This window comes from Panthera tigris, chromosome B4, assembly GCF_018350195.1.
Source record: "Panthera tigris isolate Pti1 chromosome B4, P.tigris_Pti1_mat1.1, whole genome shotgun sequence".
Taxonomy (NCBI): Eukaryota; Metazoa; Chordata; class Mammalia; order Carnivora; family Felidae; genus Panthera; species Panthera tigris.
Window position 1 is genome coordinate 45,514,368 of NC_056666.1, and position 15,428 is coordinate 45,529,795.

Consider the following 15,428-nt stretch of genomic DNA (forward strand, 5'->3'; position numbering starts at 1 on the left):
ACCATGTTTTACTGGGCACTTGCTTTTTTTTTGAGTCAAGTTTTAACCTTCAATTAGATTCTACAATTAGGTGTTTTAGAAACGTAGATTAAGACAAAGTCAAATATGGCTTCAAATAAATGCTTGTTTTGAAAAGTCTACATATGACATTAATGGAAGCTGATGTTGTCACTTATTTCAAGGAAGACTTGATTCTGTCATTCAGTGCTTAAAGTGATAAAGAATATGCAATTTTGTAAGCCCAAATCCAACCTAATTTATGTAACCTCTAACTCCCTCATCTCCTGCAGAATGGTACTTTGAGAAATTGTCATACAGACTGTCTGAGCTTTACATTGTCACAATGAAGACAGATGAGATGTTAAGTAGGAGGGAGGTTTTCAGCTCCTTTTGAAGGCACAATTGTTCACCTGCAGCTTAAAGGAAGGCCATGCTCTTGTGGAAGAACTTCATAAACTACAAGGCCAACAAGCCCATCACCTCTGACTGTGCCACTTGTGCCCTGTGCCAAGGGCATGAGTAGGGACCAAAGTCCAGTCCACACTTCATTAGCCAAGCCATGTACCTGTGTGGCTGCAAATGCTGAAAGGAAACCATTTTTTCCTGATTTGCACAAAGGTGCCATAGAGACCAACCACCTCAGTACTGAACAAGGGATTACACAATTTGGCTTCTTGTTTCCTCCCTGACTTGATCTCTTTATTCACTCTAATCCAGTGACACTGGCCCCCTCGGTGTTCCTCTAATATGCCAGACATGCTTCTTCCTAAGACCTCTGCATCTGCTGTCTCTTTTGCTTAATAGGTCTTCTCCCAGATATCCACATAACTCATTTCCTCACCTCCTTCCATTCTTGACATAATGTCACCTTATCAGTAAGGAGTTCTCTGATCAGTGTATTTAACATTGCAATTCTCCTCCTCACCCTTTCTTGCTCTTAATATTTCTCCAAAACATTTATCTCCATCTAACCCATGATATAGTTTACTTATTTGGTTCACTATCTGTCCCACTGGAATATAATCTCCATGGGGGCAGAGACTGATGTCTATTTCATTCACTGCTACATTTTCCACTGGCTCAAATAATGCCCAGTATGTAGCAGACATTCAATATATATTCATTGGAAGAAGAAATGAATAAACACATGAAGAAACAAGCATTAGATCACAATAACTAAGGGGCAGCCCTGTAGCCACAATTTTGAAAGAAAATAAAATTATTTCAGATAATTGGGAAGGAAAACAAACAAACGTTTATTTAGGACCTCCAACATGTCACTCATCATTCTAGATAGTAATCCCCAAAATTATCATCTCCATTTTTAGGTAAGCAAACTCAGAAAGGTTAAGTATTTTCCCAAGGTCACAAAGCTGATAAGTGGAAGAGTATATGTATCTTTCTAAGTCCTCCCCTGCTTCTTCATTCTTTTATTTTACAATGATTTCTTGAATCATTACTACTCACCAAGCATTGTTCTAGGCACCTAAGATCCGTGAAAAAAACAAAACAAAACAAAAACACTGCTTCAGGGAGCTTATGTTCCAATAAACAGACAATAAAAGCAATTAACATAATTAAGTTATAGTATATAAATATTAGAGTACATAAATTACATACGGTAACAAAGAATGATAAATGTTACAGGAAAAAGAAAAAGTACAGGTAAGCAGCACTGGCAATGCTAAATAGGGTGGAAGGATGATTTGCCATTTTAAAAGGGTAGATCAAGTCTCACTGTGTAGGTCACAATTAAGCAAAGACTCAGAGATGAAGTATATCCATGTAAATATTTGCAGGAAAAACATTCCAAAAGGTGATAAGCAGCACAATAATCCTGAGGTGGGAGTAACTGGCATATTTGAAAACGAGGCTAGGGTAGCTGTGTCATGAAGAGAGCAAGGGGAGAACAGTGAAAGCCACGGTGAAAACAGTGAAAGCCAGGAGAAGCAAAGGGGGAGGGATGCAAAGTGAGGGGTACGGATCATGTAGGAACTTGTAGCCCATTATAACAACTAGGTTTTTACTCTGTGTGAAATGGGGAGCCATTGTAAGGTTTTGAGAAGAGAAACAGCATGATCTGTTTTAGCTTTTGAAACACAGGTCAAACATGAAAAGATGCTCAACATCATTCACCATCAGGGAAATACAAATCAAAACCACAAATGAGATACCACCTCACACCTGTCAGAATGGCTAAAATTAACAACACAAGAAACAACAGGTGTTGGCAAGGATGCAGAGAAAGGGGAACCCTCCCACACTGTTGGCGGGAATGCAAACTGGCACAGCCACTCTGGAAAACAGTATGGAGGTTCCTCAAAAGTTAAAAATAGAACTACTTTACGATCTAGCAATTGCACTATTAGCTATTTACCCAAAGGATACAAAAGTACGGATTCAAAGGGGCACACATGTCCCAATGGTTATAGCATTATATCAGCAACAGCCAAACTGTGGAAAGAGCCCAAATGTCCACTGACTGATGAATGGATAAAGAAGATGTAGTATATATACAATGGAATATTACTCAGCCATCAAAGAGAATGAAATCTTGCCATTTGCAACAATGTGGGTGGAGCTACAGTGTATTATGCTAAGCAAAATAAGTCAGTTAGAGAAAGACAAACATCATATGATTTCATCCATATGTGGAATTTAAGAAAGAAAACAGATGAACATATGGGAGTGGGGAATAAAAAGAAAAAAGAGAGGTAAACAAACCATATCTTAAAGATAAAGAACTGAGAATTGATAGAGGGATGTGGGTGGGGATTGGGCTAGATGGGTGATGGGTATTAGATAGGGCACTTGTTATGATGAACATTGGGTGTTATATGTAAGTGATCAATCACTGAATTCTACTCCTGAAACCACTATTGCACTGTGTGTTAACTAACTAGAATTTAAATAAAAATCTGAAAAATAAATAAATAAATACATACATACATACATACATACATACATACATGAAACACAGGTCAAGGAGTAAATTGCCCACAATGTTGGAAAAGTATCTAAAGGCAAGCACTTTGTGATAAATTTCTCTCATAATCTGCCTTGGATTCTAATATATCTCTACACAAATATTAAATGGTACTAATTATAAAAAGAGGACACAACAGGGGCACCTGGGTGGCTCAGCTGGTTAAACACCTGATTCTTGAATGTGGCTCAAGTCATGATCTCAGTTTGTGGGTTTGAGCCCCACATCAGGCTCTCCTCTAGCAGCACAGAGCTGCTTTAGATTATCTCTCTGCCTCTCCTCCACTTGTACTCTCTCTCTCTCTCTCTCAAAAATAAGTAAACTTAAAAAAAAAAAAAAAAAAGTACACAATAGAAAGCCACTTGAAGCACTGTTGATCTATCTCCAAAAGGCAGCCAAAGACAGATATGGGGACTCTCGGCACTGATTCCTCAGGCCTTCACTCAGCAACTAATATGCACAAATATAAGCAGTAAAAACAATAATGATCTCAAAGGGTCTTTCCATATTCCCCTTGGTTCCATTCTCCATTGGTCATTACTCCTATTTTTTTCCTTCCATTCAAGGTCAAACTTCTTGAAAAAGACAACTACCCCTCTCTCCCTTTCTCCATTCACATTCTGACCAACTCTAATCTTTAACCATTATTTCCCTGCAACTAATCTCTTTAGGGTTACTAATCACCACCTTCTTCAAAAATCCAGTGGACATTATTTTAGGGTTCACCTAACTCAGCCTGTCAGCAGCATACAGCACAGTTCTCTGTTTTGGAATAATCTTGTTTCTGGTGCCGCCATTCTCTCCTGTTTTTCCTTTTCCCTCTCTGGATGCTACTCTTCAGTGTCCACTGCAAGCTCTCCCTCCTCAGACAGAATTCCTTAGGTTACCAGACCCCTTCCTTTCTCTTTAACAGGAGCCGGCAAACTGCAGCCCACAGCTAGATCTTGCCCTGCTGTCTGTTTTAGAATAGTTTATTGGAATTCAGACACATTTTAAAAATGTCTTGTCCATGGCTTTCATGCTACAGTAGACAGAGTTGAACAGGTATGAGAAACTGTATGACTCACAAAGCCTAAGTGTTTACTCCCTGGCCCTGTACAGAAAGTTTGCGAACTCTAGCTCCATACCCTCTCCCTAAGTAATCTTACCCATTTTAATACGTGCTGGCAATTCCAAAATCTATTTATCTTCAACCTCATGTCTCCCCTCTTCTATCTATCTATTAAATGTATCTATGTCAATGTCCCATGGGGAAATCGATATAAACATGCCTAAAATTAAACTTCTCACTCTAGTCTTCTCATCTCCTACCTACTTAACTACTCAAACCAAAAATCTAAAAGTCACCCTTGCCTCCTCTCTCTTCTTCTTCCTCACGTACAACCTACTGTTCTGTTCATTCTAGCTTCAAAATATACCTTCAATCCATCAGCTTCTGTCACCACTGCCACGTCTCTTACCACATCAGTCTGCCTGACCTCCCTGCTACCACAACTCTCTTCAAATCCATTCTACACAATAATCAAATCATGTTATACCTTAATTTTCACAGCAACCTTACATGGTAGTTAATATTATTATTCCCATTTTACAAATGAGAAGTTTAAAGCTTAAAAAATTTATGGAACTTTAGTAAAACTCAAAACTATTATGTGGCAAAGACTCCATGAAATCATTAAACTATAAACTTATATTCTTTCTTTTTCACAACTGAAGCCTTGTGTCACAACACACTGAATCCTTTCCTATGTGACTTCTTATACTTTCAGTCACAGAATAAAGTAATTTCAATAGTGAACTGAATAGTTAATAGCTATTATTATTATTATACACATCATTTAATATTTTATATTATGTTAAATTTAAACATTACATTTATATATCATGTAGAATAATATATATTTATTTTATACTTTTTATGTTTTATATATTTTTGTATATTACATTATGTCATATATGTGACTAATTGAATAATTAATAGCTAATCCAATATCCTATAGCAGTTTTGTTCCCATCCACCCTAGTGAACCATATCCTACACTTCTCTGACATGAATTTACCCTTTCCAGTCGAATTCTCTATTTGTTTATCATATCTAGCAATTTGTTCTTGTCTATCCATCAAGACATGGGCCGTCACATATACTTGAGTCCTAAACCAGGTTTCCCCAAGCCAACAATGTTTGTTACATATTATGTTTTGATGTCATTAGCACAGTGTATGTGTGGTTAATGTGTATTTAATATGTAATATGTACTGCTAATATTTAAATATCAGCAGGTATTACAGCCAAGAAAAATCTGGATGAATGGAGAAGATCTGGTAATCCACTGGAATTAAGTAGTGACCACCCACAATGCTCAGAGCATGTGCTCTTTAGTTCCCCAGATATTTACAATTATTTTATACCCGGATAAATTTACATGAAAAATATGTATTTTCCACCTGGCCTCTTATTTGCTTAAATTTTTTATCTTTAGTCTATACTATGAACTTCAAAGGACAAGGAGGTTGTAGTTTGAAAATTTTCTGTTTTACTGCCTGTACTTTATAATAAATATAACACGAATAAGAAAAATATAAATTCTTAATAGCACGCATGTATGATAGTCTGTCTCACTGAAGCTATTGTGCACTAAATATTTAAATGCTCAAAAGTAAAAGACTTAATTTTTTCTGCAATACCAATTTTTCCATAACAGCAACTGGCTATCATCAAACAGTTAAGTTACAAAAACGTGCATTTTTCCATCTTTAGTCCTTCTCTTTTGTTAAATGATCAACTCTGAACTTCTACAACTTGTTAGCTCTAGAAAGAACATGAACTACAGTGTTTTCAAAATCCTGCTTTCTCCTCGAATTCTAGTTTGCACTGGGGGAGACACAGCTTACCACTACAAGTCCTGTTGTCGGCATTAAGAGAGTAGTGGGCAGGGCATCCACAAACAAAACCCCCAACTGGCACAGCCAAGCAGAGGTGGGAGCAGTGCCCATTGCTGGAAGCACACTCATTCCACCCTGCCTGCCGAGAGGAGTGAAAGACGAGGATGTCCATCACATAATCCAAATGGCCCTGGATGATGGTGCGGTTTTGGCCACTGGTTTTGTTGGCACGTTCAATGCTGCGCCGGCTCCAGTCTGTCCAGTAGATGTAATCTTGGTACTGAGTTAAGCCAAAAGGATGAGGCAAGTCATCTGCTATAACTTCCCGGTTGAGTCCTGTTTTCAGAAAGGCAGTAGACGGGAAAAGCAGAGGCATGAAACATGTGAGAGTAGAAGAGCCTTATTGGCCAAAAGAAAGAAAGTTGTAACATATAAAATATTACAGTTGTAAGCAATTTAAGATAGAACAATTTATTTAACAGCAATTTTAAAACCAGACTAGTCCTCTGAAATCAATCCATCTGCAGTCTGACCCCATGCCTCAAACTTATATTCTTGCTATAAATCACTGAGTTTGTTTAAACTCCAAGTGGTCTGTTTTGACTGCAGTTTTATTTTCTCTCCATAAGGGTCTGTAAGTTGAACTTTTAGTCTTCCTTCCATAAAAAGATGGAAATGCATATACTGTACTTTACTAGTACAAAAAGTCACTTCAGGAATATCTAGGGAGTTACAAATTCCACTATAAGCCCAACAATAATGAAATTTCCACAAAATAAAGAGATGTGAATCCAAGAACCTGGCCCACTATTAATAATAATAAACAGGATACAATGTCAGAGCACCTAGACATTCATAGGAAGTTCTGTCAATAGTATCTAACCAATGGTAAACAGCAGTCACGGATTTTTGTATAGAAAGAATAACATACTATCTGTCTGGATTAAAAAAAAAAAAAGAAGTACACCTTACCAAGCATATTTGAAGATTCTATTAAGTTGGTGTCCAGGTCTGTCCAATAAAGCCTCCTTTTAGCATAATCAATAGTTAGGCCATTTGCCCGTCCCACATTTGGAACTAACGTAGTACGTTCACTTCCATCCATGGCAGCTCTGTCTATCTTAGGTTTTCCACCCCATTCAGTCCAATACATAAATCTAAATTCAAAACAATAGATATGTAACAGGTCACTTTTGATTATTTGGGAAAAAGGGTCATATTCATGCATGGTAACTAAATAAATTTAAAGAAAATATACATTAAATCAAGGAAATCGGTAAAGCAAAATCAAGGCTATCATTTTTTCAATTATTTTGGCACCCTCACCTAAATATTTTTTCTCATATCCTAAAAAGGAAGTGAGTCAGCTTTCTTTAGTCTTTCCAATGAATTTGTTCCATCCAAAACCCAGAAACTGGAAACAAACTAATGATATCCATACTGCAGCACTTGCATTTATGCAACTAATATTCAAGAAGATACCAAAAAATTAAAGTTCTGGGCTCAGAATCTGATTCACGTCTGCATAAAATAGTTTTGTATCTTTACATATTTCTGAACACAAGTAATTTGAGGTTTAAATTTTTAGACTTATTTTTCAACTTGTATAATCAACTCTCCCCAAAAACAAGTTGCAGGAGTATATCAAAGGTAAAAATTAATAGTCTTTAAATGGAACTAAAAAGCAAAGTTTGAAATGTTTTTGGTCGTGCAGTCCAAGGGAACATACTGTGTGTGTATGAGCAGTGACTCACCCCTTACTGTGTCGGCTGGGCACTGAACACTACTGCTATAATCCCTGTAAAATTTTAGAATACTTTCTTGCTTTTATATTATTTTTCCAAGTTTTTCACATTAACCTCAGAGCAGCCCCACAGTATAGGCTGTTTATAGATGTAAAGAGGCCAAAGCAATAAAAGAAATGTGAATGATCTAATTTCTTCAACTCCATCACATGGCAGGGCTAGAACTAGAACCTAATCCCTAGCTAAGTACTTTTTCAACTAAACTAGTAAGGTGCTAGTTTTGAGACATTCTGAATACTGGAACTAGAAAAGCACTCCACATGCCAACTCTCATCAAATACCTGAAGACAGACATTTACTCATCAGTCTGTCAGCTGATGGTTGACTTGGTAGCAATGCATGAACGTGCTTTTCTGAAAATTAAAGTTAGTCTTGGGCTTTGTTTGCATTTGTACTTGTCAGCTGACAGGCACGTGCACACAAGAAGCAAAAACAACTGTGAGACAAATGTCACAGTTGCTAGCAGCCAAATAAACTGTGGAGTCCTTAGTCCCAATTATTAAATTTATCTGTGTGGTAACTAATGCTTAGAGTTAAGATCACCGTAATGCAACCACAACATGTCAGCACAGAGAAGCTATCTTTGCTCTGGCCTTCTAACGAGATGGAGACTAGGTAATAATGGAATTAATGTGATTTCAAGGATCTATTTTTAATTACAGGTATGGTAAATATGTTTGTATGTTCACACTGTTAACTTCTGCTTTTAAAAGTAGAATTATTCTTCAAATTTCAGATTTCTTAGCTGTTGGCTTTTTAAAACTTGCTACATCATGTAAGAGGATCACCTACCTTTGAAAAACGTCATGTTGTAAAGAAATGTTTTTTTAATCGAAAACAGTTTACCATCTCATATCAAAGTTTCTCTAAGCTTTTAACAATGATCAAACTAATTGTCCACTTTGAACTGATGAATATTCTAAAATGGGACTTTTTAAAATGCAGCTATTTCTTAGTACACGGCATTATTTCAGTGGGTTTTAGAACTGATTTAACTTCAGAGAGGGTAAAGCAAAATGCAAACAATACCTTTAAAAAGGCTGTTTATTAGCATACAATGGGATCGGTAATATTTAATTACTAGTCCATCTCACCAATCTTCCTTTACCTAATGTTAATAACGGCAAAAGTAAAATATAGCTAATAATTAGTTCTAAATCAGTGAAATCTCAACTAATGGGTTTTAAAATAAAGCCTACCTATGGTTTAGTTACCAGATTCCTAGTAAGCATTATTTAAGACATCAAAAATACAATCCATAATGAGGCTATGGGCAACACAGTTGCAAAGAATGCATACATAAAAGCTGTTTACCCTTCAGCAGGGTCCAGTGCAAGAGCTCTGGGACTATCTAGGTCTTTCCAAACCAAAACTTGTCGGTGCTGCCCATCCAACTTTGACACCTCAATTCGATTCGTTCCTGTGTCTGCCCAGTACAAGTTCTTCCCAAGCCAGTCTACTGCCATGCCTTCTGGATAATCTAAGCCAAATTCCACCACATGTTCCAGTGCACTGCCATTCATGAAGGCTCTGCTGATGGTCTGCAAGAATGAGATTAACAACAAAATCACATGGCTTAAGTATAAAACACTATCAAGAAAGAAGAGTTCTGGTTTTCGTTGGGTGCGAGGATCCAGAAGCATAGTTTCTTAATACAATTCATGTATTTTACAAGCACAGAAAAAGCCTGATGTCAATCTCTAATAAATGCAACTGTGACCTCAAGTTTTAGTATCAAGCCGAGGAGAAATTTTTGTAATTATTAAGGACCAAAAATTTACTCAAGTAAGACAGTGGAATGACTTTGCTTTTAAAATCTATTAGTAATCAAGTGAAAAAAATATGGCTAGAATGCTGTAGACTTGTAATTGGTAGTCAACTTCCTGAAGGCTCCTGAGAGTATGCCATGTCATTGTGTCAATCTGCAAAGATCTCAACAACCTTATACATCATAAAATGTACATAACCATTATCAGATTATTACCACTGCAGCTCTGAGTTCCCAAAATTTCAAGCCATTATTCAAGCCATTAATAATGGCTGCTACTTCTTGGCAAGTACTACCTTAAGTGTACACATGTTTACACATATTTTCTCATTTAATCCTCAAAATAGCCCTGCAAGATAGGCATTATCTCTATTTTCAAGATGAGGAAAACTTAGAAGGCCATACAATACAAGCCAAAATATACTTATTTTACTTCATTTATTCATTCATTCAAGTTAAAGATTTTATTGAACACAATTAGAATCCAATTCTGGCTCCAATACCCCGTGATTTTTGCATATTAAACAAATTTTACACAAATTATATGAAATAGGCCCAAAACAATCTAGAAGAAGGAAAGATTATTCTCCAGATTTTCTGTTCAGGAGCTCCTCCCTCTTATTGACTTAGTAGTGCTTTTCAATATTTATTTTAGGAAAAAGAAAATAAAGGTATATTCTAACTCATAATTGGCATTTTCTACCTCAGCCAGACTACGGAATTGTGTTTAAAATAAGTCAAGTCTCTATAACTCATTTAGATGGGACTTCAACTGCTTACTCTTTAATTGCAGAAAATGTCACTCATTATCCTCAAATGGAATAAAGCAGAGGTAGATTATGTCTTGCAGATTTAGAACACTCAAGCAAAGTATCCTGTATTTTAAAAAAGCACTTAATTAAATACGGAATGGACCTTCTCCTTCCTTTAAAAAGTTAAGGGCTTTTGTTGAATTCTGCCTATTAAACAACAAGGGAGAGTGATCACAGCATGAAGACTCAAATTTTAGAACCTCTCCCTTTTAGTCTTTGGTTTTAACATTTCAATTCTTTTAAGCTAACCTTGAGTGATATATCGGTCCAGTAAATTCGGTTGTCTGTCACATCAAAATCCAAAGCAGAAGCTTCTTTGACACCAGTGAGAGGAATGGCCACGTTATTATTGTTAGTTTCCAGAGAAATTCGCCTGATATCTGCTCTCCGTGAAAACAAAAGGAAAGCCTCTGGGACAATGCAAGTCTTCATGTCACTGATGAGTTCAAAGCCAATGGGGCAGGCACAACGAAGGCCCTGAGGCCTATATAGGCAAAGATGGCTACATCCCCCATTTTCCTCTGCACAAGGGTTGGAACCTAAAAAATATGTTAATTATAAAAGGATACAGAAAGACACACACATTGACACAATCAACATATTTTCACTTTAAAATGACTAGGCATGTGGTTCACAAAGACCTATGATTCTATCTGCTCCAAAATATAGTTTCAATCCTAATGTCATAAATACCATGAAGATTAATAGGGAATAAAAAGCCAGGGGCAGTGATGCAGGCCTGTATTCCCACCTACTCAGGAGGCTGAGGCAGGCGGGAATGCTTGAGCCCAGGAGTTCTGCATTGTAGTGCATGCACTTTGCTAGGCCAGCCCTCCACACTAAGTTAGCTTCAACGTGGTGCCCTCCCGGGCACGGGATACCACCAGACTACCTAAGGACTGTGCACTGGCCCAAGTCAGAAACGGGACAGGTCAAAACCCCCTGCTAATCAACTGGAAATAAAGGTATGCAAATACTTTCCTTTGTACCCACAGTAAGCTTTAAAATAAGTTACATTATTCATACAATAGGACAGAATTCTTTTAATGAAGCAGGTGTGTGTGCATGTGTGTGTGTATATATTTAGCCCTTCAAGTAAAACTATGTAGCCAGAGTACTAAGCCAACATTCAAAAGGCCCATTTCTTGTTAAAAAAAAAAAAAAAGAAGAATTAACAGATAATTTCTATATTCCCTCAAAACACCAAAAATTTACACTGCTGCTTGATAAACCACTATCTCTAACTTGTCTCATCCTTGGCGTCCATCTTTGAAGGAATTTTTTAATTACTTACCAATGATTCGATGAACATTTGTGGCCTTTAGGCCCATGAGATCAGGAAGTTGATCTATGATGATCTCCCTCTCTGCGCTTCGTTTGTGTACTCTTTCGATGCTACGCCTCTGCCAGTCAGTCCAGTAAACATAGTCACCCAACAGAGTAAACCCAAATATGTGAGGAATTTTGTCTTCCACCAGTACTCGTCTCCCAGTGCCATCAATATTCATAACCTTCAAGTTTAAGTTTAAAGACAAGAGGAAAAGATGTGTACTTATTCTTCGAATGTATATAAAATGACAAATCCAACTGCCTGTTGTATCAAAACTGAAGTCATCTTAGTTATTTTTATTACAATGTTTTCACAAAATAACATGCTAATTTAACAAGAATGATTTAAAATACTCAGTATAAGCTCATATTTTCCCTCTATTTCTCTATCTCTTATTACTCTTCCTTCTAAAAATTCTGGCAATATTAGCCTTAGTATGTATCTCTTTTATTAAGTGCCTTTTAAAAATTAAAAATACAGTATCATTACCTTAAATTTGCTTTTACATTTGTTTTTACATTATAATGTACCTTCATACACATTATTTTATTATATATTTTGTTTTATAACATACTTTATTTTTCCTGAGAGTTTTGTCTGTTTTACATTTATAAGGAAACAGAGATTCACAGAAGATCACATAGCTGAAAACAAAATGTCTTGTTTAGGACTCCTTCCGCTTATTATACTTTTTTATTTTATGGTTTTGTTTGAAAATTTTTTGAAAGCCCAAGATAAGGGCTCTCAGAACATCTCTCAGTCTCTTAAGATTATAATTATAAATGTATCTGGAGTTTACAACACTCTCTGCAACTAAGTTTCCAGGAACTGGGATGTACCTACTGTCTCCAACTACCCCATTTAGCAACATTATTAAATTCATTCTGAAACTCTCATAAACTCAACAATTTCTGTACAAGTGGCAAAGGCATCTTTTCTGTCCCTGACATTCCAGCAACATGTACTCATCTTCTGTTCTGAAAGATGGAGTCAGTCTTCTAAAGCAAAAACTTGGAAGTCCCCAACTGAAACCATTTCTACCATTAAGTGGCCTGTGTGCCAGGCAAACTGGACTTCAGAAATGTTATTCTGGTACTAAAATCATGTACATACATGCAAACAGTATCTTCCCTACCCTCCTACAAACAGTATTATGATTTATGCAAGAATTAATTTTTTTATCCATAAAATTAGTAGGAAATAGTACATATAAGTCAATACTGTGATTGCCTAAATGGAATGACAACCAGATGTTATCTTTATATCTCCTCTCTAAAATTTAAAAACTCTTGCTGACCTTCCAAGAACAGCCAAACCTTGAAAACAAAGTACTTAAAAAATTGAGTGAGCAAAACTGTGCTATATCCTTGCATTTTCATGGGTAAATATCAATAAATATTTCATTTATATCTGACAGAAGAGATGATAACTAAATGTTTGTGTGTTCATATCAGATACAATAGGACTTCCATTAAGCCAACTGTTTAAATCTTTATTTAATCTTTGTTTAAAAAGTATTTTTAAAAACATAGTTTATTTCTTTTATATTTATTTTTGAGAGAGAGAGAGAGAGAGAGAGGCACAGAGTGCAAGCGGGGGAGGAGGACAGAGAGAGGGAGACACAGAATCTGAAGCAGGCTCCAGGCTCCGAGCTGCCGGCACAGAGCCTGATGCGGGGCTCGAATTCACGAACCATGAGATCATGACCTGAGCCGGAGTCGGATGCTCAACCAACTGATCCACCCAGGCGCCCCAAAAAACATAGTTTAAAAGAATACTATCCTAATTCCTACATTAAATATTGCTTAAAGTTAATCATTTCTCCTTAATCTGAGACATCACTCTTGACATTTTACATTCATATTTTCTTGCAACAGATCATTCCTGGATATGCTTTATGATGTTTGTATCTTAAGATTACTTTGGTGTTTAAGAGCAAAAGGACTAAGTAGAGAAAAAGGGTCCATAATTTGTTTACGTATCTAACTAGAATGTGACCTCTAGAATAGCAGGAACCTAATTCATCCATTTACGTGCCTGCCACATCTACTGTTAAAGAGTCTGACAAAGAACTCAATAAATATTTGTTAAATAATTTTTAAAAAGAGATAGGTTTCCTAAGACACTCACTCAAGAAACCTTCCTAAAAATGGAAATGAAAATTTAACCATTATTATCCTCAGATTCTACAGTTTAGCCATTTGAATGAAAGGTATTCTTGCCCAAATTTTAAATCCATGTAAAAAATTTAAATCCACGTAAGAAAAAAATGCACACTACTCCCTACTTTTGGAGAATGGATACATTCCTGAACCCTCCCTAAAAGCAGAGCTCCAAGAAAGAATTTCTGGCCCCCCTGTATTATTGGAAACTGTGATCGGAGAGAAAAATCTTTCCTTTATAAGATGTGTAACAGAAACATCTTTATTCTAGGTAGGGAAAGTTTATTTTTTAAAACTCTGTACTTTTATTTTACCTCCATCCAGAGGTACTCTCCTCCAGAGATTATCTCTTGACTCTAGCATCATCTTCTACCCTTTCATGAGAACTTCCTTTTAGTACTATTTCCTTCCTTCCCAAGGATCTTCGATATCTCCCTCTTCATAGGATCCTTTTTTCTGCCTTTATCACAACACAATTTCTTCCAACTTAGAAAGACACTGTTTAACAGTTGAATGATTCTGTTTTTACTGCCACATTCTTTGAATATGATCTGTAACAGCTGCCTCCATCTCTTAAGATTCATTCCCTTACTCTGCTGACTTCCAATCTCTGACTCAGATGAAATAAGTCTACTGAAAATGGTCAGTGACTACCTCCTTGCTTTCCTCAGTTCTTGTGATCTTTTGCCTTATTTATTTATTTATTTTTTAATTTGATACTCTTAACCACCCACTGAAACTATGCACTGGATTTTCATGGCACAGTATGACCTTTTCCCTTTTTCTATAGCCAGAAAGGCTTTTTATCTCTTCATTTTTACTGGTTCTCCCTTCCTTTTTCAGACCTGGTTGGATATTTTCCAAGGTTTCCTGAGTTCTCCTCTGCAAATCACCTTTTAAAGACCATCAAATCTTGCAGCTTCTGTTATCTTATGTAAAAATAAATACACAAAAAATAAATATGTAAAGTTCTAGTCTAAGGTCTCATCAGTTTCTACTGCAGTATTTCCAACTGCATCTCCTGGAAAATGTACCACTACGTCATCTAAAATGTCATATACTTAACAGCGAACTTATGTTCTCTTGTTAGGGGGAGTTCACCATCCAATCGAAGAGTTTCCAACACACAATGCCAAACAGTATGCACTGTACCACCCTAAAATACTACTTCCTCACAAGTTTATGGTATATTAAACCATCTGACTTGATTTTCTTCCTAGTTTCAGTATGATCTTAAATCAATTACTCTGCATTATCTTACATTTAATAAACTAACACTAATTTTGCTGTACTATGCCCAAATACTGACCTTCCTGTTAAGATTTGTTTCCTCATCTAAAGGCACATACTAAATGCCTAGTATCGAACTTCTTCATAAAAATAAAATTTACGGGCACCTGGCTGGCTCAGTTGGTTAGCATCCAACTTCAGCTCAGGTCATGATTTCACGATGGTTCAGGGGTTTGTGAGTTCAACCAGTGCCAGGCTCGCTGCTGACAGCTCAGAGCCTGGAGCCCGTTTCAGATTCTGTGTCTCCCTCTCTCTCTGCCCCTCCACGGCTCATGCTCTCTCTCCCTCTCTCTCAAAAATAAATAAACATTAAAAAATGAAATGAAATGAAATGAAATAAAATTTAAATTTCTCCTCCAAAAACATTACAGGATCAACCAACTCTTTCTTTC

The 15,428-nt window shown here is 36.5% G+C and overlaps 1 protein-coding gene across 1 annotated transcript in view; it reads right to left on the bottom strand.

The window, feature by feature from the left end:
- LRP6 (LDL receptor related protein 6) overlaps positions 1 to 15,428 on the bottom strand; it is a 176,611-nt gene that overhangs the window by 34,444 nt on the left and 126,739 nt on the right. Inside the window, exons 8-12 of the mRNA XM_007076312.3 lie at positions 11,549 to 11,765; positions 10,504 to 10,793; positions 8,989 to 9,215; positions 6,842 to 7,026; positions 5,879 to 6,205 (exon numbers count right to left, since the gene is read on the bottom strand). Coding sequence (XP_007076374.2) covers positions 5,879 to 6,205; positions 6,842 to 7,026; positions 8,989 to 9,215; positions 10,504 to 10,793; positions 11,549 to 11,765 — 1,246 coding nt within the window. The remainder of the gene's footprint in view (positions 1 to 5,878; positions 6,206 to 6,841; positions 7,027 to 8,988; positions 9,216 to 10,503; positions 10,794 to 11,548; positions 11,766 to 15,428) is intronic.